The following is a 25,743-nucleotide window of genomic DNA, read 5'->3' as shown; positions in this document are numbered from 1 at the left end:
TTATTCAGCTGTGTAAAAACTATAACTTTAATCTCAGCCAAACCGATTTACTCAGGAACAAATAAAATACTAAAAAAAGCCAAACAATAACATTTTTAAGTTATCTAAGTGACTTATATATGTTTAACCTGAGTAGCAAAAGACGACGGTGAGTTTGAAAACGATTTGCCGGGAGTCCGGTGTTCTCGCCGGCTCTAGTAAGCCTTGAACCCCGGCTCGCTATCAAGCTGGTGGGTAACAGACGTCTCCGAAAACGTCGGAGCGCTTTTGAAAATATGCGCTTTCTTGATAAACTGAGCAGATATTTCAAGTTTACACAGCTACATACTCGCCCGAAAATATGTTAAACGTTTATTTTGTGACCCAGAAAATAAACGTTTGCCGCCACTGTTGGAAACTGAGCAGGGCCGTGCTATGAATTCTGGGATAGGTTGGGCCCCGAAGCAACCAATCCTTCAAATCTGGGGAAGGGCACATTTGTTGGCCGCATTTGTCGGAGTCTTAGAATTTGGACAGTCTTCGTCGTGTCGCTGTAACATAATCGGCCTACAAATGCAGGCACAGGAGGATGCGCTTCCAGAATTTGAACACAGCTGCGATACCGGACACTGCTTCTTCTTCTTCGGGGTTTAATGGCAACTGTCACATGTCAGTTGCGGTGGTAAGATCTAACTTTTTCTTCGAAGGTAAACCTAACTTTCTGCTAGTAGTTGGCATCCATGCTAACCACCAGTAACCACAGCAGACAGCTAATGACCAAATCAACTTTGTGATTGATTTCACATTACAACATCCAGCAAACACTCGACTGGTCTCTAGGTCTGTGCGTCCGAGGTATGTTATATGTGGGTGTATTAATGAATGTGCCTGAAGTGGTTTGAGTACTAAGAAAGACTAGAAAACCACAATATGAATAAATGCCAACCCACATAACATAAATGTCAAGCTCTGCAGATTGTGCTTCAACCAAAACCTAAATTCCTCATTTTTAAAAGTCAAACTCAAAATTGATTCAACAGAAGATTCTAAATGGAATCTGAACCGTGCACTGTAACTGCTTACTGCCAAAAACGGACACAAAAAGAAAGAAAAATAAGGCACTCAAACAACCATCGCTCTAAAATATTCAGCAGTTTGGTTGCTAGGTTACAGTAAAGGATAAGCTTCACTGTGAAGATGCAGTTTTGTTTTTTTCTTTTCTGTGTTTTTGAGATATTTGGACGTGCATGTGTGTGAGAACTGTTCAAAGTGCAAGTTTAACGATTCATTCTTCGGCCACACAGAAACATGATACAAAAGAAAAAAAGAGGCATATTCAGAGGAGATCAGTCACAAAGGTAGAGGATTAAGCAGTCTAATGTAAATGCAGCAAACAGTAACTTAATGTTGACAAAAAGAAAACAATGTTTAGTTAGACTCTGGAGCGGTAGACGAAACCAATTTGCTGTGAACGTGTTGAGAAAACGCGTTTTTCCTCCCTGTGAAGTAAAGTTTGACCGCAGGTTTTCACTTCAGTGCTACACAATGAACACTGAGTCATACCGGATCTGCTGATTGGCTTCACTGCGGATCTTGAGCACCTCCTTGCCCTTCAGCTCCAGCTCTTTAGTCAGGGTGCTGATGTTCTCGTTGAGCGTGTGGATTTGGTGGTCCAGCTGAGCGATGTGGTTCTTCCTCCTCGTCACCTCCTCCTGCAACTCGGAGATCCGGCCCAACAGCTCGCGTTCCTGTGAAAAGAGAAACAATAAAAATCAGCTCTGAAGAGATGAAGGACGTAAAGGTTTAGCTATAAGGCTTGTAATGTTGATTTTAAAGCTTATCTATATGGTAGAATATTTTGGAAACTACACTTTAGAATTTTTTAAAGTTGGTTATTTCGAACATGTTTAACACCTTGAGAATATTTTTTAAATCCACCATTAGGGTGAAACTTTTCAGATGAATAGGTGAATGCTGAACACAGCTGAATGAACAAAAATGGCTTTACCACGATGAAGCAATCATCCATCAGTGCACACAACGCAGATAGCAACAAAGCCTCTTAACGAATATAGTGAACAGCATTTTATCTTAAGTCCTAAATTTATGCAGGACTTTAAATAATCTGGCTTATGTGTCTTGATTCAATTGTCAAAACCCTTTTCAATGTGTCCATAATTTCACATCCTTAAGAAGCTCACAGAGCCGAATTACAGCTTTTATCAAAAACTGAACATATGTTTTGACATAAGTCTGTTGTATTTACTGTATTTTCTCAAAAAGCAACAGAGACTATTTATCTCAAAAACAGAAGACTTGCAGCATCTTGTATTAGAGGCAGGTTTGGTATTTCTCACAAACTGTTCAAACCTTCTGTTTGCAGACAAAAGTTGGCTTAAAGGGAGAGAAGCTGTTTATTTCAGACAGTGGATTAATCGAAAGGTTGCAGCACTATAAGATTAATAGGGGTTATTTTGAAGTGGGAATCGCACAAAGCCACTTTCGCAGAGTTCAGGAAAAAAAACAGAGGTGGAAAGGAGCATATTAGGTCCTCTTTAAGTAAATTTACTTGTTTCCTCAGGTAAAGTCACTGCATTATACTGTTAAGGCAGTATTAAGCTGTGACCCCTCTTAAAATAGATCAGAAATAAATGTTAGATTGCTAAATTCTTTGAACAACAAGCAGCACACCAGTGCCAAAAGTATTCGCTCAGCTTTCCCACACGTATGAACTTGACTAAAATCCCATTCTTAATGTCGGCCAACCATTTGCAGCTATGACAGCTCCAACTCTTCTGGGAAGAGTTGGAGAAGAGTTTAAGATGACCAGTCTTTTAGAAGTGCATTTATGAGATCAGATGCTGATGTTCACTGAGATGGCCTGGTTTGCATTCTCTGATCTGATTGATAGTAAATGGTAAATGAACTGGTTCTTATATAGCACTTTTCTACTCTGAGTACTCAAAGCGCTTTATACAACTTGTTCATTCACCACACCCATTCACTTTTCTAAGTGCTATCTAACTACCATTCATACATACACATTCACACACACATTTTTGGGTTGTATGGAAGCCCCAAACGCAATTTCATTGTTCTTGACAATGACAATAAATAAATAAATACTAAATAAATACTAAATACACTCCGATGGCTGCATCGGAGAGCAACCTGGGGTTAGTATCTTGCCTAAGGATATTTGGCATGCAGACTGGGATTGAACCACCAACCTTCCAGTTAGTAGGTGACCTGCTCTACCACCTGAGCTGCACAAAGTTGCGAGCATGAAGTTGTACAAAGTTTCTTGGTAGCTGAAGTATTAACAGTTCCTTTAACTGGAACTAAAGGGCAGAGCAAAACTCCTGAAAAACAAGCCCAGACCATAAACCCCCTCTGCCAAACTTTACACAGATTTTCCATCGGCCTTCCATTTATTTGGGCTCAGGACACAACTTAACACTTCCTGTAACTCTTTCAAATTAAAAGCCTTAGTGTTTCTTCTTACCACAGCTTTGCAGGCATATACAACAAACACTGGAGAGGACTGTTCCTTTAGCTTGCACATTATAGGCAGCCCTTATTTGGTCACTTTGTCCACAGAGACATCTAAATCCTCCACTGGTTTTCATTTAAGGATACACAGTGATTTCCAACTGTGCCACAATAAGCTGAGTCCGTGTAAGGTTCTTATTTTGTCAACTTACTTGCATTTTGCAGCCAGTGTACTTGGGGAAACAATGATCTATTAGTTCTTTTGGGCCATAACAGTTTGTTTATGACTGATAAAAGCAACTTAATAAAATCAACTTAATAAAACTTAATAAAATCCAGTAGAGAACTCAAGCTGTTGAACCAGGTAATTTAACTGACGAGTATGGCAAAAACAAGATTTCAGTCATTATGGGAGAGACGAGATTCATCTGAGCTCTGATAATACAACAGTGCTGTGAACTACTGAATGACTTCATGTAAACATGACCAACAACTGAAATTACTCACGACCGCCTGCCGAGCTGCTCTTTTCTTCTGAGCTCCACACTGACACAAGAAGCAGCTCGATTCTGTCGCATTTTGAAAGTGAGAAAATGAGCAAGTGATTTTCCCAGCAGGGGTGCGGTGAACGACGCGTAGGTTCAACCAAACAGTGGCATAAAAAAAACAAAAAGAACAACGCAGCCTGTCTGCATTTACGAGTCCATTATTGGAACATGTGACTCACAGCTTCGCAAACTTTAAGAAGTATTCCACTTTCTGTTGTTTGTTAATAGGGAGCTTAAATTTCTTTTGTATACAGTGCATGAACTGAGGGGGTGCATTGAGGTCTGGTATAAGATAGAAAAGGATTATTTTGAATAGTGCATAGCTACTCTGATAAAGTCATAAGGTCAGTTGCTGCGATTTATCCTCTTTGTAGCTCTGAATATCATCTCAGATTTTCCTGAAAATGGTAAATTGATCTGTGCCTGTAAAAGGTGAACTTTAAAGAAACAATGACACCTTACTATGTTACTTATTTCACTGATATATATATATATATATATATATATTTACATACATACATACATACATACATACATACATATATTAATTGTCATCTCTCATTTGGGTGTTTCTATTTTAGTAACTTTCAGTTTTATGTTGACTGTCATTTGTCTGTGATGTGTTTTAGACACAAGAGACTGCTTCCTTTCTCTCATTGTCCTTGATTAGTTTTGGCTGTTCCTTGTTTCCCAGGTGTTTCCACTCCTCTGATTAGTCCTCATTGGTCTCCTTGGTGTTTGTTCTTAGAACTTTGGCATCTCATCTAATAAAAGGTTGATTTTAAAGATTACAAAAAAGTTTATTTGTCATCATGGAGCATTTTGTGTTGACTGATGAGGAGAAAAAATGAGCTGAATCCATTTTCAGAGGAGCCTGAAACACTGAAAGAGATCTGAAACCTTTCTCAAGTCATTGTCATTAACATACTCAACTCTGAAATTCCCGGGAGGTGAAATGGGCCTCACGTGCCAAACATTTCATTACGTTTGGTGACTTAAATGAAGAAGCAAGATGTGATCTGAAGACTCTCAGTTGAGTGCCACTTAACACCATCAGAATTAGATTAAACACTGTCACGTTATCGTCTACTAATGATTCCTCTCCCTGTGAAAAATCTAATTTAACTTGGCACTATAACAATTTGTGCCAAGGACTGTGTTCACATATCCAGAAGCCATAATCTTGTATAATAGCTTCATATTCACAAACTACTGTCTATTTGCATCGCCATCTGCATTTTCACTTAATGTAATTGGCGGTTTTTTTTTTTAAGTCCAAAACCTTCAGTACAATCAAGCACAATGGTGATCGGCCAGATGAGTCTTTAATGACCAATTTACTCATTTTACTCTTCATCTCATCCAAATCTTGGCTGGCGTTGGAGCAGGAGATGAAGGGAAATTAGGAAAGAAAGCTGGCAGAATTAAAGAAAGAAACAAAGGCTAATTGGAAGAGCATTTATCGAATGATATGGGACATTATAACTTAATATACTCTTTCAATTACAGCAGATATCAGCCTTTGATTTCACAACTGCGGAAGACGAGATAAAATTCCCAGTGTTGGGCTCGTTTGGGGGAGAGATTTATTTACTTTTGCATCTTGTCTGAGTTGATCTATCATCTTTTTTTTTGTCTGCTTATCTGCTGTCTCTCTCTTTTATAATCTAATTTTATCCTCTCTTTCAAACACCTCAGATATAATATGTGAACAGCGCCGTAAAGGAGATCGCTTTGTCATTCTCTGTTTTGCCTAGTTCTTCTTTATCCTTCTTTTCCTTAAAAAATAAACTTTTCAAATAATAATCAAAAAGGACATTACAGTAAAATAGAGTGTGATTTCCTGAGCTACTTTATTTTTCAATGGGTATTAGTAGTTAGCCAATGAAATCCCATGAACTGCTGCCATGAATACATATTTTTATTCTCAGGGGAACAATGCTGTGCCCCAGTTTCTAAACAGTGTGTGAGTTATTTGCTTTGTTATTCCTTTAAATGTGCTTTTTTGTTAGTTTTGAGTTCTTTACTGTCTTATTCATAAGTGTATCTGTGAATTTTAACAGTAAAGCCTTCACTTTTAATTCCTCCTTTCAGCGGGACAAAGGTGGTTCGTACTGTTGCCGTAAAATATGCTGGCTGTCATCATGTTTATCCAGGGCTGCCAACACTAATATGGGAAATATGCCACTTTTCTGCCTGTCACAATCTCAGCTAACCACTTCATATACAATTCTACCAAACTGTTAAGAACACATTGCTCCAAAAACCCATGGCTCCATGAGAACAGAACCATAGCGGGGAGAAAAATAATACGAGCGATAAAAGGAAACAACGGTTCTCTGAAGATGCTTTAAATCTAACAATGAGGAAGAAAACAAATGTTCTCATGTGTGCTAGAGCATCATCATGACCACAACAATACAATCAAAGTGGACCGGAATAGTTATTAAAAGTCAAGAGATACTGATGGCAGGGTAATTCTTCAGACAAGACTGTTAGATCAAACATGATAAATATCTAGACAAGGATAGATGACACTGTGCACACAAAGACCTGCGCACACCTCTGCACTCCATCAGCCTCTCCCTCCCCATCTGTTAAGTAATTGGAGGTACAAAAGCATTATTTAACACAGCGTGACGCCCGTCTGCCACTGAGCTCCTCCGCTCTATTGACTCAACTCAGGAAGTTTTAGTTTATGTTCCATTAATGCCTCAGCAAAGTAAACAAGGAATTATTGTAAACACAGACTCCCACTGATGTTGAATATAAATGTAAAACAAAATGTTTAAAGGCAGACTTTTAACATTATTAAATCCCAGGACCTACAGCATGGACAGAAATGTCCATTACTAAAGCCCCATTCAAGCAGGCCCAGAGAACCCCTAGCAACCAACAGTAACCCAGTCACCAGAGAAAAGTGTTATTTCCTGACAGGTTGGTGAATGGTGGAAGTCGATATCTTCCATGGAAATTATGGATCTACTAGTAACTAAAGCTGCTTCTTTCCACATGACTTTACATGGTTAACAGGTAGCAACAGCTTGCTAACTGTGAAAACATACTTGTGTGGCTCGATGCTCCCGCAGTAATCAAGTCTCTGGGTTTAAATCTGATGATTGTTTAAAGAGTTTGCAGAGGTGATAAAGAGGAAGAGGTCTTTCTCTTTTCAAAGGCCTGCAAAAATGGCTTTTTACTTTTTTCTTGTTAAACAGTTACCAATGTAAATTAGATTATTATCCTACTACTATGTAGGAAAGTATGAATGTCAGACTTTGTGTCTAATTGTGATTTATATTCAGGAATGGGCATTCTCTGGCATTATTAATTTCATTGCTCAGTTCATCTGCAAAACAAAAACACTAGAGAGATGACTTGCAGGGAGTTGGTAACGCATTCGACATAAAACAAGAAAAATATCAAGAAAAAAATGAGCCGACAAATATTTATTTGCCCCCTGTGGATCCAACCTTCCATCCAATGAAACTCGTCCAGTGGGTGTTTCCTCAGGAAAAGAAAATATTGAGCAGCTATGTACATCGCTTTGTGAGCAGCACATCAACTTCTTCGTCTGAGCGCGTAACTTGGATGTCTTTATGGATCTCAGAGGACCAAATAATAAATAAATAAATCTTCAGATGCAAGAAAAAAGGCAGAACACAGTGATGTAGAAATCTACGAGAAACTGACCCTTGTCTCCTGTAATCCATGACATCAGAAAACATGCTACTTTTTCAGTCATTCATTTTGAATCTTTTTAAATAAAATATGATGATAATTTTGCAAATCATGGTCCACATTGTGGTCAAAAACAAGAATAAAGGAGAGTTTGCTTTACCTCATAGCTGACTGCTAGTTGACCACCCCTCGCTTGTCACATTCAGTTTCAAATTACCAGAGTGAAAACAGTTTGAGGCTTTAAGACAGATCCTCACTAACAGGTTGATGATGTCATAGTGGCTGTGTTGACTGAACACGTAGTTACATTTCTTGGGAGGTGTGTATCAGGTTAGATGGGAGGTTACGGCACAGGTTTAAGAGGGGGTTCTGCTTATCTCTGAAGTCATGCCGTACATTTCCAGCTGAAGCATAATTCAAACATCACTGCTTGACTGGCAGGTAGTTGAGACTGTAACATGTGCCTATTAGCTTTAATTGCCCTCCTGTTCTCTTTGTGACTAAAGAGGGAGTAAAGGTGGGGTGTGTGCACGTGTGCATTTAGGGGGTGCATAGTGGCAGTATTAAAGAGAACCAGCTGTGTGTCTCTGCTAGAACATCTGTATCATAAGGTGATGAGAATGGAACTCACTGTGCTGGGGGTAATTAGAAAGATTTACAAGTGGTGCTCAGAGGGCTGCCTGCAGTGTGGTGTGTGTGCTTGTGAGCAGGTGGTATATGATGCTGGTAGCATCATTTAACATTGACTCCATCCCACTGAATTTCTTTGATTTTGATTTCTTTGAAAGTAATTTTGTTTTTAGAGGACTGTGCGACCTAGATTACTGCATTAGTGTCTGAATGTTTTATCACTTATTTTGTATTTGAGCATGAGCTGTATACTGAAGATAGATGGTGGCTGATCAATCACGGCTTCACCAGCTGATTAATGAAGTCCTGTTCTGAAGCCTTGAGTTTTGCATTTTGGCCACCACCACGTTGGTGTGTTGGAAGAAGAAGCGTCCATATTTTGACATGATGGTGGATTACAGAGTTAACGATAACATGCTTCACACAGACATACAGATGTCTGCTAGTTAGTTAGGTCTAGCTAACAGACTCGATACCTCTATGAAGTGGGAAATTAACAATCGAGACAAAAACCAGCCTATAAAACATGTTTTACTGCAATAAAGTTTCCATAAAGGAGACTATAAAGACCCGTGTGTCAAGTGCTCATTTGAGGAAGTGCAACTTTTGGCACTTCTTTATGGCCCATTTATCCTCACCATGCAAACTGTGCCAGATGAAAAAAGCGACATCATATACAGAGGGCGATGTTGCAAAAGTCTGAAAAGAAAAAGACTTGCTACTTTTTTCTCCTCTTATACCAGCGCTGATGTGCACACTGTGTCTGAGTGGAGACACTTATTGTAATGTGGGGACTATTTCCTCCCTCAGTGCTGGTATAAGTGGTACGGAGCTGAGGCGACGTCACTGTTTGCAAACAGACCAATGTAGTGAGCTTAACCGAGGCTGAATTCTTCAGCGCTAAGAGTATCTATTTGCTTTGGACATGAACACTTTCTTGGGCTGTAAAAATTTAGTATATACAAAAAAATAAAAGTAAAAAGCTTCCACAAATCAAGGCGACACCTATAAATTGCTCATTTTTGAGTCAATAGGTAAAGCTGGAGCTGGTGCATAGTCAACATTTCCTCTTGAAATGCTCCTTATTTTTTAAGCACTTTTAACATTGATCCAGCTTGTCCTCAATTATTTTTTTGTTGCTCAAGTAATCAATTATATGACTAATCACCTCGATGCAGAGGTGGGACCAAGTCATTGTTTTGCAAGTCTCAAGTAAGTCTCAAGTCTTTATCCTCAAGTCTCAAGTCAAGTCTCAAGTAATGTCAGGCAAGTCAGAGTCGAGTCTCAAGTCACTGGTGTAAAAGTCCGAGTCAAGTCACAAGTCTGAAACTTTGAATTTCAAGTCCTTTCGAGTCTTTAAAAAAAACAAACGAAAAAATAATGTTGCAGTTATGCTAAATGTAAATGTTAGACCATGTAATTTTTTAATCTGTGTTTTTCTCAACACATGACAAAATAGTGAACTTAGAAAATATACACAAATTGTGAAATTGCACCTCTTTAAAATGCAGCTCAATTAAACCTAGCTCCAAGAATAATTTTCACCGACAGTTCTGAGATAAGCTGCATGTTATTCTTGGATGTGGTTGTAGGACCAGCTTTAAAATCGCATGACAAAAATATCATACATATTAAAAAAAACTGTATCACCAACGTAGCCTGGACAACATTTGCTAGTTAGATGAAGTCAGCTATCTCATCTTAGCATATTTATATGCATATTTATAATTATACGGTTCTTGGAGTGAGTGCATACACTCATGAAGTTTAGTAACTTCTGGTCACTGCAAGCCCAGGTACAGTTTACCGCCGGATGGGTGCAGGACCTTGAAATGCACCGTGTAGAACGAAAGACCATCGTACGTATCATAAGTTTACCGGTCTCACAAATCGTCTTCATAAATACACATTCCTTAACCGTTTATTAATAGGACCTTTGAGCTCAACGGTAATTAATTAGTAGTGGAAATAATTTCTGGTACCCATCACAGAAATGTAGCAGTGACAACAATATTGGATGCTGTAATCGTACTGGGCAATTAGTGATACAAAACAACTGTTTTATCCTGTGAATAAAAGTATATATTTTTGTCAATGTACCATAATAACAGAAGCGAAACGCAATATTGTGTCAGGACAATTCACTATTTATGCACAATAAATAAAGGAGCATAGCGCGACAATTTCTGTTCAGCGCCAGACTTGCTTGTAACCTATATCACTAATTATGTTATGAAAATGACGTATTAACTACTAAAAAATACTGACCTTCGTGTAAATGCTTGGAGCAGACTAACATGTGAGCTGGAGTGTTCTGGGACGTTATATTTGATCTTTGAATGGCTGCAATCCAGGCCATCCGTCGCGTCTTTGTTACTTCGGAAACATGAACAATTTCTCTTCAACGACGTAATCCGATAGCAACCGATCTCTTTACCCGTCGGCTTCCCGTGGCTGTCATGCGACCGGCTATTGCAGTTAATAATACAACGGCTTCTTGACATTTTTGTGTTTCTTTTTATCGCTGTATAACTGATTTTAATTGAAAGCCTGCGTGCGCTAGTACCGCTTGCCACGAGTTCCCAGAATCCTTTGCGGTTCTACCCGTGAATGACGTCACATTTTCAATCTCTATATAATATGCATGTTAAATTTTATATTTGGGGTAAAATATCAAGTCTTTTCAAGTAAACCGGTTCAAGTCCAATTCAAGTCCCAAGTCATTGGTGTAAAAGTCCAAGTCAAGTCACAAGTCTTAGAACATTTTTTCAAGTCAAGTCTAAAGTCATAAAATGAATGACTCGAGTCTGACTCGAGTCCAAGTCATGTGACTCGAGTCCACACCTCTGCCTCGATGTAACCTCAGGCTAATTTAAAAACTTGGTGAAATAAAGAAAAATCCATAAAAATATCAGCAGCCTGTGGCTTTGATCCAAATTAAATGGCTCACCGGTGCACATAAGTCAAGCCGGGTGTGTATGACAGGAGAATGTAATACTGTGTGCGTCTAATCTTCACTGTGGCCATGGAAGAGAGAGAATATGGTAAAGTGTTTTGAGGATTCATCCTTCACTGGATGCCCATTCATCACATAGCTTTGTTGCTCGTGGTGCTGTGGTGGCGGTGGAAATGAATGTGGTTGGAAATGCTGTTGTGATAAGCCAGCCCGTCTTCAGTAAGTCTCACAGTACCTGTGTCCGGTTATTCTCGATCGTCTTCTCCAGCTCGGCCTTGGCGGCGGCTGACTCGTGCTGGTGGGTTTGTCTCAGGTGTTCGATGGCTGACGCGTGGATGTGGTTCAGCTCCGATCGCAGAGAGGCTGATGGAAAAATATGATCGAATACACGAATGTCAGGAGGTCACATTTTATTTGCACAGAGCATCACGCACATGATGAAGCAAAGCTAGTCTGCATATTTCAGATTCAGACTTACTCAGAAAGCTCCTTTCAGCCTTTTGTCTATTTGCAAAAAGAGCTCATTACATCCAAAGGCATTCTTACTACATTACTTTTTTCCCCCTAACTTTGCCCATAAAGAGAATGTCTCTGCTGCCTTTACCCGAGTGGCCTTTAATCCTCACTTCAATGAACACCTTTTATTGCAAACAGTCTAATGGCTTAGAGAAGCATGGTGAGGGAACACACTGCTATTAGCTTTGAAAGACAAAAGAAGAACAAAGTCACGAACTGCACATGATTTCTCTCTGCAGTTCAAAACCAGTCAGAAGACGGGCAAACAGAAAGAAACAGAACATGCGAATACACACGTATGGGGATACGATAGAAAAAAAGGTAAGAGATATAAGGAGGAACAGGTAATAAAATAATATTATCGCTGGAGCCTGCCAGTGTCAGGACCATGACATAGAGGGTAATGGAAGACCATTTATCACAGCACAGTACTGGTTTGTCGGCACCAAATATTTGGTGAGGTTGAGAATTTACTTCACTTATGTGCTTATATGATTTTGTTAGACTTTAGATCCTTGTTGATGTTTCATTTTACTCTGTTGTCCCTACACTGCATTATAATGAGAAAATAATAAAGACCAGATGTTTCTCCTGTCAAATAGCAACATTAACGTAAGACAGAGAAATGTAATAATGTAGTCTGTGATGAAAGAATGTCTGTCTACAGTCATGTAGAAAACATCCATATGTCTTGCGTTCTGAAATTACAGCTATTATTCACGGAAATGCCATTTCTATAGCACCGCGGTGCAAGACCAGCTATCTAAATGCGCTTTAATGTTGTTCTGCAGTGGGGAGGAAAGACTGTCTTTTGACAGAATGAGATCAGACCCGGGCTTGAGGAGGGGTGGTTAACTGCCACAATCGATGGGGATGGTTAATTGAAAAGAGACGACAACCGACAAACAGGACAAAACACAAACTGTGAGCGAGCAGGCAAAAATGATCACCCATCATTCTACTGCATGACTTTCCCTCGGACCCAATTCTGAGTGTTTTATTGAAACAGATATCTCCCACAGCCGTCCTTTTTCACTTCCGATGTTTTTCCACTAGTTGGAAAAACTCCATGAGGTTCGGGGGAATGAGCCGTCTGAACAGAGCGTGGAGCAGGCAGTAAACATGACCAAGACTCACTAATGGTGAACGGACCAGGTTACCAGCTGCTAAAGTCCAACACGTTCTGACATTAACAGAACGTTGCCAGGGAGCTGGAAAGTTACAGATTTGTGTCCTCACAAACAAAACTGGCTCAAATGTGTGATAATGTGACCTCATCTTTTCCAACTGTTCTCCGTCTGCACCAGCTGGGAAACCCTGAGCTGTGCTGATGTATCACAGAGAGGCCTGTACATGTATATCTCACAAAACTAAAATACTGTGAAAATCTTCATTTTTTTCACTTTTTAATTTAAACGGGTAAACTTTTATATATTCTATATAGATTTATACATTTAAAATGAATAAATTAATACTTTCTTTGTTTTAATTTTGATTATTATGGCTTAGAGCTAATGAAAATCTTAAAATATCTTAAATTATTTCATTATTTCATTTGAAGTTTGAGTAAATAAAAATTTAAACAGTATAAATACTGCATGATTTTATGCTTCATCTGCTCACGTCCTTTACAGAGATGCTGATTTCTTTTTCCAGTTGGACTTGCTCACAGTGCTGTCTGTGCTCCATTCGTCAGCCAGCTCACTTTTCAGAAATTGGACAGTTTTGTATTTTGAATCCTTTTTTGATAAAAATGAGAAAATGTTACGATAAAACTTGTGATGGATTTGTGAGTTTTTTTTCATGAGCTTTAAGCCAAAACCAAATCAAAATGTATAAATATTTAATAAATGGAGAATACATGAAAGTATAAATCCTGAAACAACTAACTTTTTCCTGGACCTTCATATTATTGTAGATGCACTAGTACAGATGGACCCTGTCGCACACTTTTGCCTGCAGACTGGGGTCAGGTTACAAAAATTGGGGGATGCCAAAATAACACTGTGTGGTCTGCGGCTGCAGAGGAGGCGTGGTGCAGTGGGTTCAGGGGCCAATGCCCGGGAGGCTGGGAGGGCAGCTGGGGCTGATTGGCTTATTAGGCTCTCCGGTGATCAGGAGGTCGCTGGGACCGGAGGAGAGAGTTGCACCGGGAGTTGGTAATCTCACTAGAGACACCGACCCTGTGACATTGTACACGTGTTGGGTCCTTTTGCCAAACTAAAGCTCACAATGCATTTACATTTCAGAGAAATCCAGTTTAAAATATATTTTTTGAAAAATAATTGTGTTACATATTAGAGGATAAAATATTAGCCACAATAAATGTGGCAGCCCTAATTTTCCCTTTAAGTCCTTCACTGCCAGTATCTTCTTTCACTCAAGACTTTCTTCTGAAATACATGAATCTGTTTAGCCCCTGCTGCATTTTTTCCATTTGGATTTTTCTGAAATAACCACCAGGAATCCATATTCATAGGTGTGTGAAGTCTCCTTTATGTAGACACAAATCAGCTGCCACAGGGTGTGTTTGAGGGTTTCATAAATGACTTCCACTTAAGGCTGTATATAGTCTGGAATAGCACTTAATGTGGCAGTGTGAAAACAGAGCGAGACAGGGGGGAGGATCTCATGGCTGAATTGAAGTCCTGCCAATAGTCTCATATTCAACCTACAAGTTTAAACACAAATATATTCATATTTGTGTTTAAACTTGTCGGTTCTACTTAAACATTCTTCTGTTCTTTCTATAGTTTCAGCTCAAACTGAAAAATCACTGCAGACTGAATAAAAGCTCTCCAATCAAGGCAAAATATACTTAAAATTCATGGGTGGGTTAATCTGTTTTTATGTATGCACCCACACACAAAGACAGAGCAACCAAACACACACACACACACACACACACTTTACCTAACATGGCTTTGCCCTCATCCTCCAGTTCAAAGCGGAGCGTTTGAAGCTCCTGTTCTGACTGCTGTTTGAGCGTCTCGATGCTCTGGCGGTGAGCCTCTCTGAGAGACTGCAGCTCTGCATGGTGATGGTGGCGGAGACGCTCCTCCAGGTCCTGATGGAGAGATGAGACAGGTGGGTAAAAAAAGGAAACAGAGGAGGGTGAAAGAGAAACAAAAAGAGGTCAGGAAAACAATTAGAAAGAGGGAAATGGAGGAGTGGGAGAACCAGAGGGAGACCAGCGACAGGAAAAATGCAAGAAAATGAACAGTATAGGAGGAAATGATGGAGTGGGAGGGAAAAGTAAGAGGCAAGAGGGATAAAAACAATGAAATGGAACAGTGAGCAAGAAAGAAAGTAAAAGAAAACAATTTTATTTAAAATCCTCTATGAGCTAAAGGAGAAACTGACCACTGAAGCATCAAGAAACACACCATTTATGCTGCAGACTGCACAAATCGGGGTCACCTTCTATGTCTGAATGCATCATAGTGCACACGCTATTTTCTTACATTTCTTACATTTGAAATGTCAGAAAAAATTATAAGTCACTCTGCTCTGGAGATGTGATATTAAAGAACGCGCAGACAGTTTTCTCCGTCATATTTCAAGTCTCATAAACACTTTTCCTAGAAGGTTTGCCGTTCCTGTCCAGAAGTGCTTCATATTCATATTGCTGCATATTTCCATCTGCTTTGGATGCTGGAAGATCGTTCTGGTTGCCATTAGTTTGCATGAAAAAAAACATCCTGTCTGCAAACACTTGCCAACTAGCTACTGAACTTGGAAAAGCGCTGCACACCAGAACTAAAGTGTTCACCGTCACTGAACGGCGTGCTTTATTGGTGCAACCAGCATGTTTCAAAACACCCAACTTTCACTTTGAAGGCAGACAGTCTTTGTTTTCTGTTTGTGTCACACTGCTTAGGTATTACATCACTATTTTAATGGCAGATACACAAAGCTAAGGTGTCCGTCGGGATATTAGGCATAAAAATGGATTGGCGCATCCCTGCTCTTCATCCTTCTGCATGCAAACATGGAAATCTGGAGATGGGATAGAGGTGGGTTTCTAAGAAGCTTGCAGATATATCCTGAAAGATCTGACAAATGGATGTTAAGAAGAGTATCAGGCAATTTCCCAGGATTGGAGCTCACATCATGTCCTGCTGGAATTAATTAATTTATGGTAACCCTTCAAAAAACCTGTTTATATTGACACAGAGAGAAAAACTGAGTGATGTGCCATCAGATTCTTTTGATAATTTTGCTGTTGTCGTGCTATGAAGAAGGAACAGGCACAAAGACATTAATTAGTATTTAGGCTAAAGGCACCAGAGGCAGTCTTTGTGTACACTTCCAATTTTCAGCTTTTCTGGAAACTTTTTGTCACATTCAGCATCTGAAAGCAAGAGTCTCGACTATTTAATTAATAAAACAATAAATATGTTCATTTTGTTTCGTTCAGCTCTTTGATTTCCACTTTAGTTTCCAAACAAGAACTTAAACAGTTTAAACAGAAAAACATATTTGACTATTAGCAAAAACAACTGACAAGCATACACAGCATTAGCATCATGCATTAGCACTGTTTACTGGAGGGTTGCCACAAAACAAACACACACACACACACACACACACGCACACGCACACCGTAACATCAGTGAAGACCTACTAATGTTACGCTGCTGGCAGCTGAGTATTTACTCTGGCAGGAAAAGGCTGTTTTTGATGTGTGAGTATCCACACTTTGTGCCTTTCTAGCAGCAGTTTATAGGAAACATGCTTTTACTTCTTTGAGAAATAGTCAGCGCTGCTGTTGCTGTCAGGATTTGACGTCTCTGTGTCAAACGGCCATTAAAGTGTTTCTGCAATCTATCAGGGGCCTCATTTCTGTTTCCAGAAAGCAGTCCTCTAAAGTTATCACTGAGATTACACACACAGGGTACTACTTAAGCGCTGTTTTTCAACATGCAGGTATAAGTTGGTACAATATGACTTCTTTAGAGATTAACAGTAGTCATTGTCAAGGCTTTTCTAAGCTTACAAAGGTGTTTATGATGATGATACCTCTAATTTACAGAAAGTAGCCTCCACCTAAACTACTTCTTTTGGCTTTAACTGCAGGGATCACCATAGTGGACTGTCTGCCTCCATCTCACCCTATTCCTAGCATCCTGCTCTGTCACACCAACCCTCTGCATGTTCTCCTTCATGACATCCACAAACCTCCTCTGAGGTCTTCCTCTTTTCCTCCTGCCTGGCAGCTTCATCTTCAACATCCTTTGTCCAGTATATCCACTATCCCTCCTCTGTACATGTCCAAACTATCTTAGAGTCACCTCTAACTTTGTCTCCAAAACACCCAACCTGAGCTGTCCCTCTGATGCACTGATTTCCAATCTTGGTCAAAATCGCTCAACAGTCCATCATCTAATCTGAGAAACTCCAGTGCGTCTCTCTAAAACCCAACTCTTGAACTTAATAAAACTTTTAAATGCTTAACTGTCTGATTAGATTTTTGGTTGCCAGATGCATTTGGTAACACTCTATGTTCAGAATAGAATTTCAGTCTTGATGTCAAGCCCCAAGAAAATGGTCAAACCAATGAGGGCAAAAAATGTAAAATAAAGATGAGAACAATACAAGTGACTTTTTAATTTATCAAGAACCTCGATATAAAGTGTTAAATGTTCTTTCCAACTCTGGACAAACCATCTAATCATCTTTGTCTAAAATGGTATCAAGATAACTAACCCAGCATGACAATAAATAAGGAAAACGTTGATACTTTTTCTATCAGCAGTTGTGAAATATTGGATGACGTTCAGATCTCATTTGCATTGTTGCACAAAGCATTAAAGCACACCACGGTTCACACTGAGTTTAGCTCGTTTTTCTTTGTCAGTGAAATGTTCAGGTGCCATTTTGTAAATTTTAAACCACAATCCATCAGCGAGAATGATCTAAAATGATATTCAAATGAGGCTGACAGAAACATCTGCATTTTGATTCAGCAGTGTGTAATGCCTTTGGGAAATGATACATGGATTGAAGAGATGCTTGAATATTGAAATGAGGCTCGCTCTGAGTTGGCGGACAGCAGCCCTGGTTATTCAGTGTTCGACGGGGCTCCCATGCTGTTTTTATGGTAACCCTTCAAAAGCACCAAAAGCAGCACAGTGCATTAATGACATCAGAAAGAAAAAAGAAAAGAAATAACTGCTATTTATAGTGGATTCAGTCATTTATCTGCTATAACAGGGCTCTCTGTTTTCTCACGATGAAAAGCTGCTTTATATTTTACATAATTTTCCTATTTGCACTTTAGAATCACATTAAGTCCTAAAAAGATAACGTAACAATCCTCAGCAACTTAATAAAAGGCAACATTATTCTGATTAATCTCAAACACAGTCAGAGTATCAATGATGAATGAATCCAGTGTGATTTAATCCACTGCGTATGGAGTTCACATGTTGATGCCTAAAATTTGATGTTTTGGTTGCCACCACAGTTTCTTTTTTCTACCAAATCTACCAAACAGAAACCAACCACACAAACAAGGGACATAAAAGTCTGTATCCAGACTAGGGATGGGTACCGGTATCGACATAAACGGTAGTAACCAGACCGAAAAGCAGCGCACATTTCGGTGCTTTGTTTTTCCTGAGCTGAGATACACTTTAGATTCTAGCCAATCATTTTACGTTTCCGAGGATAGTAGGCGGGCCCAGGTACGTACGTTCTTTTAGAGCAGAGCTACAGATTAAAAATGCCCAAGGTGAAGCGGTCAAAGTCTGTCTGTACTTCACAGCAAAAGATGCAAACTCAGCAGCCTGCAACAAGTGCTTTAAGGTGATACTGTGCAAAGGAGGTAACACCTCGAATCTGATGAAACACCTGGCGACACATAGCGGGGTTTTTTTTTTAAAGCCGAGAAATGCACCGTATTTGATAGCTTGCTGCAAGACCTCACACCGAGCACATCTACTGTGGGTGTGGTGGCTGTTATCGACCCGGAGTTAGCAACATCCCCCAAGAATCCGAATAGTAGAGTCCTGGCCCCTAGCCCTGCCAGTGTAGCAGGAATGATGAGGATGATGATGATGGCAGCAGCAGCCGTTCTTCTCTGGGTGAGTCGCTTAATGTTGTTCGTGTGTAATTTACGTTGAGTAGGCTAACCACGTTATTAAATTAATGCATGTAAGGTGAACTAGCAAACACCGTCATAGTTACATGCGGCTGTCTTGTTTGATGGCAGATGCTCCCTTCACCCTGGCCAAAAAGGCTAAAATGACCAAAGAAAAAGTGGAAAACGGCTAAACATGAGAGGTTTTTGGACAAAATTTGTTTTTTCCATTGTTTAAGCACTGCTTAAACGATAGTGATGCCATAAATCCCCTATAGCTGCAGAAAAGGCTAACATTGTTATCTTTTCACAAAAAAACAGCTGAACACGAGAGGTTTTTGGACAAAGTGTGTGTTCTCCATTCTTTAAGCACCGGTTCGAGCACCGTTTAAAAAGTACCGGTTTGGTACTGGTATCGGATAAAACCTAAACGATACCCATCCCTAATCCAGACCAATGAACTATAAAACAAATTGACTCGCTAAACAGCTGATGTCAAACTATCCACCGAAGCCAAAACCATTTTTGTACTAACTTGAAAACATGTTTGCTTCTGCTGTAAATTGGGGCATTTTAACATGTGAGTCTATGAGTGCTCATTCACTTTCTGAGCCTGCCTCAAGTGGCGACTGAAGGAACTGCCGTTTCCAGCACTTTTAACCCCTCAGTCATGATTTTCACATGTGATAAATTGAGAACGATGCAACATAACTTTTTCAAATTGATACCATTGGTGCATCTAGTAAAAATCGATGACATGTTTGAATCTCAGCTACCTCAACCTCAAGGATCAAGGTCATGGATAAACTTTTCTGAAAATACTCTATGGTGTAAATTTGACTCTTTTTTTTCTTCAATTTTACCATACTGCAAGGATTATTATTTTGTTGTCTGGTTGTGTTTCGTCGACCTTTATGTAGCTAACCTGACGCCATGAGTGAAGTAAGCGGTTGGTATAATCTTGGCACAGATAAAAGAATAGACATGCAAAGTGACCTTCAAGATGTTGTAAGCTGAAATCTTCCAACACAAAAGTGGTGCACACTTTATGCTGCCAAAAAGTGTGCATCACTTTATGGCAACATAAAGTGGTGCACACTTTATGCTGCCAAAAAGTGTGCACCACTTTATGGCAACATAAAGTGGTGCAAATAAGCATTTTGATTGAAAAATGTACCCTATATATGCTCAGTGCCCGGCCCAAGAAGGAAAAGCAGCAAAGACCTCTTTCACTCAAATATAAAAGAGAAGCTAGGCTGGAGGAGGGTAACAAAGGGGCTTGCAGATAAATCATGGCAGCCTACTTTACTATCGTGTCCAACATGAGACACAACACTACACTCAATTTTATACTTCCAAATAATCCATTTAGGGCCTCATTCTTTCCCTGTCTTCCTTTTTAAGATTAGGTGTTGGTCCACTGGCCCTTACTTGAGACTTGAGCAAATCTTAAGGACTTGATTTAATCCATCTAATCCTTGCCTAAGTATTCTGTTTCTCTTGAACACATCACAAAACACAAGCTCTACAGTTTGACTTTGAAGTAGCACCACTGCAGTTTTTTAAGATCTGGGAGAGCCTTTAATTATCATAGATATTCTTAATGTCCTTCACTGAGTTCAAATGTGCAGCGAATCCTGTAAGAGTTTTAAAAGCCACTAATCTATCTTATTCATCAGTATTGATCATTGTTGCTTTTGTGCCCCGAGTCAGTTAAAAGCATACCTTTTATTCCTTTAATTAAAAGGAGAGCATTAGTTTCTCTTAACTGCAGTGAATCCTTTAATTACAAACTGACCGAACTGTTGTTACATTCACCTCCTCCCCTGTCTTGTCTCTCTGTGCTGTTTGTGTGTGAAGGCCTGCTTCTTCAATCTTCTTTCCATTACCAAGCAGTCAATATTTGTTACTTTTCTGGTGGCTGAATCCATTTAACAAGTAAAAGTGGTGATACCGAAGAACAAGAGCTTCGGGTAAACATACAAAGACATGAACTGAGAACATTGACCCTCAGGTTTTGTGGCAAACTGATTCAGCTGCTTTTAGTGCAATTCTGAATCCTGACCCCGAAGACCACTGAGAGTCCCCAGGTGGAGAAAGTGAGGCATCTGAAAGAGATGTGGCTTAAAAGCCTGTCTAATGTGCATTCAAGATCTTAGACTGTTGAGTAGAATCTTAATGCCTAAACTAACCTGCAGCCAACACAAGGGTTTTAAGACAGGTAACATGTTTGAACCCTGAAGCTGCTGTAATACAATAATGCTCACCTTATTCAAAGCTTTTTTGACCAGAGAACACCACCTGACTAGTAAAAACGTTTGACTGTGGGAAATGACTGCACTCTGCCGTTATTCCAGAGATGATTGAGGGGATTTGGTGATTTTTTTTTTTTTAATGCAGGACTTGAAGGTCAGATCAGATCAGGAGAAAAGTAGCACAGGTGATGTCTGAACATGTGCACACTAACTTTCAGCATTCCTCATAGATAATTATTTCACTACATAAAGAATTATGGCAGAAAAAAGCAACTCTCGTGGCTGGAAAAAGAAATCTGATTGAATTGAAGCCAGAGAAAACGACCCCACTTGATGCGCTTGATGTATGAGAAGAGTTTATTGCCTTAAAAGTCAGTTTCTATGCTTCTTCAACACAGCATTATGTGTGTTCTGTAATTAATCATGACATTTAAAGTAAAATTGACAAAAGCAGGAACTGTTTGAGTGCATGATGACCTTGTGATTAACAAAATGGTACCAGCGACATTTTTGTTGCTGACTGGGCTGCTGCTGTACAGGAAGGGAGGTGATCTATTAGTCAGATGGTCAGTGGTGTGATCCCTGGCTCATACACTCCATCTCTTGAAGTGTCCTTGGGAAAGACACAGAACTCCAAATTGCCCCTGGTGAATTCATTGGAGTGGGAATGTGTGTGTGATAAGAAAAAAAAAAAAGGTTAACAGCAGAATAAAGTGCTGTGTGGATGGGAGATGTCCAGAAGTACTTCTATTCTCTCAGAAAGAGTAGAAAAGCGCTACACAAGTACCACGAATCAGAAACATTCTACCGAGGCAACTCTGGATAAAAAATATGGGAGTAATACTGAGTGGTGCATGCTGTTTTCTGTTGTGGTGACCAGTAAAATTTAAAGTTCAAATAAGTCTAAAAAAAAATTTACTATCTAATTTAAGTGTCCATGGATGGTAACACTAGGTAATGCACAAATTAGAAGAAAATCTTGATTCACAGGCACGACAATTTACATTTTCACAGTAATCTTACAAGTCCTGTGTGAACTAAGTATACCCAATGAGCCAGTAAATTATAGAACCACTGTGGTCACTTGTTTATGCACAGCTGACCTAAGGTCCCACCACAGGATTTCAATTAGGTTGAGGTCTGGACTTAGTCTCAGTCAGTGTAGTAGATTTGCTGTTGTGCTTGGAATTATTGTCCTATGGTGTGACTCAATGTAGACCAAGCTTTAGCTGTTAGACAGATGGCCTCACATTTGGCTCTACAATACTTTGGTATAAAGAGGAGCTGGTTGGCTCAGCGACTACATGGTACCCAGGACCCATGGCTGCAAAACAAGCCCCGATCATCACTCCTCCATCACTGTCCTTGACAGCTGGTTCGAAGCATTTGTCTCCACCTTGGTCTTGTCTATCCAAAGAGCTTTGGTTCAGATGTCTTGTGGTTTATTCAGATACAAACCTAAGCCATACTGTCCAAGGCTTTCTGCCGGCAACCCTTTAAAACAAGTCATAGTTGATCAGACTTTTTCTAATGATACGCTTATTATGAACTTTAGTATTTAACACACCAGCTTAAGTCTGAGTCTGAGATGTAGCTTTAGGATTTTTTGTTATTTCTCTATGCACTACACGATCCAAACTTGGGCTGAAAGTGCTGGAAAGATTGTGACTGTCACAACCTCTGCTTTTACAGAGATGGTCACATTTGCTGATTGTCAATCAATCAAGTGCATTTGATTAGAGACACATGACTAGTCCAATGAGGCTGTTTAACATGTAACCCTCTAAATTCCTATTGAAGCAGTTAGTGTTACTTTTCACAGGACTTCATATCTTGTGTGAAAACCTTTTTACATGACTGCATCAACAGGAAGGATTTATGTCAGTAAAACGAATAACATCAATCCATCTGACAGTGATATTTCAGTGGGTGGTGGGTGCCTGCAATTTTTTAAATATTTATTTGAATTAATATCTACACATCCTTTTAAAAAACACCACTGTTGAAGGTGAAATCATTCTTTCCCTTAGCGTGCAGACAAAAGAAGGCAAGTAAGTATTGGAGAAATAACTAAGACAAAAGATAGGAAATTCCATATAGTGTCAATTGCCTCACCCTCATTCACTGCTTCTATTTGCAGCTTTTTGTTGCAGAGAGTCTGGGAGCAAACTTTGGTTATTTGAATGTGTGTGTATGTGCGTATATAGCAAGGATTTGGAACAAATGTATTACTCCCTGGATATAACTTCCTGTGAAGTGTGAAGAGATAACACCAGACAATATGAATGTACCTCTCATCACCTCCCCACCCCCCCCACCCTGCACAGACACACACACCTACACACACACTGACAAATCACAAATCATCCTTCAAATGCCTCCACACGGGATAATTGAGTTTTCTCTCCCTGCGCTCCGACAGAAACAAACACCCCGTCACCATAAAAGCCCTCCATAAAGCTTTTAACACTTGGTTTCCCAGCTTATTAACTAAGTCTGTGACAGAGGAAGAAGTACTCTGAGCAACAAAAAAAGTGGTCAATTTTGTGGGTATAGTGAGCAAATATGTACCAGTGCTGTGTGCGTTTGCATCAGAGGAGAAACAAGTGGAGGAGGAGATGAAGATAACAGAGAGGAGCGTGTTTGTTACAGCAGTCAGTTCGGTTTACGGGGAAATAATGAAGACTGTCGATTTCATAAGAGCTGTGTGACTCACTGTTTTCTATCATTCACACACACACACACACACACACACACAGTCTCATACAAATGTGTACTGTGGGAAATGCCAGAAAGACATCATAAGGACGCTGCTTCCTGACCTCCATTCTACTTAAAGTATTAATACAATTACAGCGTCCAAGACGGAGACGGGATTTGGAATTGTGATGTAAAACTGATCCAAATCGACCTTGACTGTGAAATGGACGGATTAGTGCTGAAGAACATTTTCTTGGCACCTTGAGGAGAGGGTATGTTGTGTTTATACTTGCATGTTTTTGACATTATAAAGAGGAAACACAGAGCTGTCAGTAGAGCTGCTTGATGCAGAGGCTGTCTGCTGTCAGTCAGGGCGAGTAATGATGGAGATGAGTCACTGCCACTCTACTCTTGACTCTGACAAGGCTCCACTGCATTCAAAAGTCAAGTAAGACTTCTCCCGAGGAGCATCTCTAACTGGCTGAGAGGATAACAGGAGTCTGTAAGCTCACAGTTCATGTAGTCGTTTAAACTATTTACATTGAATAACAGCATGAAACTTTTCAGGAATGCAACATTTTACATATAAAAACTAAAAGTTCTTATTATGCTGAAATGGAGGACTACTGTCGGCCTGGGGGGGTAATGGCAAAACCCATCGGGTCTTTTTTTAAGGAGTAAAAATGATGTAGTCTTGGACTCCTGCTGCATATGGAGTTAATTAAACCACTCGTATCTATTTTCTACAACCTCTGTCTCTCTTCCACAGCGTGCTTTTGTTCCGTCTTCCTCCCCTCACCCACAACCGGTCGAGGCAGATGGCTGCCCCTCCCTGAGCCTGGTTCTGATGGAGATTTCTTCCTGTTAAAAGGGAGCTTTTCCTTTCCACTGTTGCCAAGTGTTTGCTCACATTTTGCAAATTTTTATGTTCTTCTCTGTGTTATTGTAAGGTATTTACAAACCTTCGCTAGTCTGTGTCAGTGACTGCCATCAGTCTGGGTCTGACCATGACTGTTTAGAGCTATCCTACCACGTGACCTGTGCAAAGTGATCACCCAGAGATTGATGGTGTTGCATCCTCGGTCTCTTGTCTATGTCACCATTCTTTTTTTCTTTTTGCAATACCCTGTCTGGCATAGTGAAATCTACATAAACCTAGATAGTTTTGTAGCTATAATTGAGAGGTGTCACACAGAGGCAATCATAAAACGACTCTTTTATAAAGTGGTGAGCTGAAGGGATGCACTCACTGAACATGTGTGTGTGTAACAGTCCTATTAAAATGTGGCTGTGGAGAATGGGCAGATTGTTATTTGCTGTTTTGTTGAGAATTACTCATCCAAAGAACATGACTGAGTCACTAAAGTCATCTGCCACAGGAAAACAAAGACAGATAAATGAAAACATGTAGAACATCTTGATCAGCTCTCACTTTTTAGCACCCTTGTGTTAGTCTGTTTGAGTTAGGGTAAAAGTTAGAATTAAGTTTAAATTTAGGCTTAGATTTAGGTTAAAGGTTTAGCACTTAGAGCTAATAAACCAGATAATAAACCAACTAATTCAGAACTGAAGAAGGCCCAGTGGTCTTAGAAAACACACTTTTTGAACTAAATAGAAATAATAATGCACTGTATTCGGTGATTGGGGAACATTGAGTGCAGAGGACAGTGTTCACTGATGACTGCTGATTGATGCTCCATGCAGAGCAGAGAGACGTAGGGGTCCCGAGGGTCGCTGAGATGTATTATTATAATTATTGTTTTATTTCTCCGTATGTCACCCACATCCTTTGTTTTGATTAGCGAGAGCAGTACACGCTTCCCAACAACATTTTGTATTAAGTTCTGTATTTGTCTGCAGGCCTATTGATCTATTTGAGCTGGAAAGACTCTCTGTCAGGAGCAA

General features: G+C 39.7%; 1 protein-coding gene across 3 annotated transcripts in view; it reads right to left on the bottom strand.

Annotated features, from left to right (window-relative positions):
• Positions 1 to 25,743, bottom strand: part of fam184ab (family with sequence similarity 184 member Ab) — a 221,857-nt gene that overhangs the window by 29,513 nt on the left and 166,601 nt on the right. For all 3 annotated transcript variants that reach the window (XM_085247044.1, XM_085247042.1, XM_085247043.1), the window contains 3 exons: positions 14,713 to 14,866; positions 11,519 to 11,646; positions 1,543 to 1,727 (listed from right to left, as the gene is read on the bottom strand). In XM_085247044.1, coding sequence (XP_085103170.1) covers positions 1,543 to 1,727; positions 11,519 to 11,646; positions 14,713 to 14,866 — 467 coding nt within the window. The remainder of the gene's footprint in view (positions 1 to 1,542; positions 1,728 to 11,518; positions 11,647 to 14,712; positions 14,867 to 25,743) is intronic.

Source organism: Mchenga conophoros, linkage group LG15, assembly GCF_057382185.1.
Source record: "Mchenga conophoros isolate Kocher_MC1m ecotype Shallow Benthic linkage group LG15, M_conophoros_male_GT1.1, whole genome shotgun sequence".
In the NCBI taxonomy this organism is placed as follows: Eukaryota; Metazoa; Chordata; class Actinopteri; order Cichliformes; family Cichlidae; genus Mchenga; species Mchenga conophoros.
This window is presented reverse-complemented; position numbering and strand designations above follow the sequence as displayed.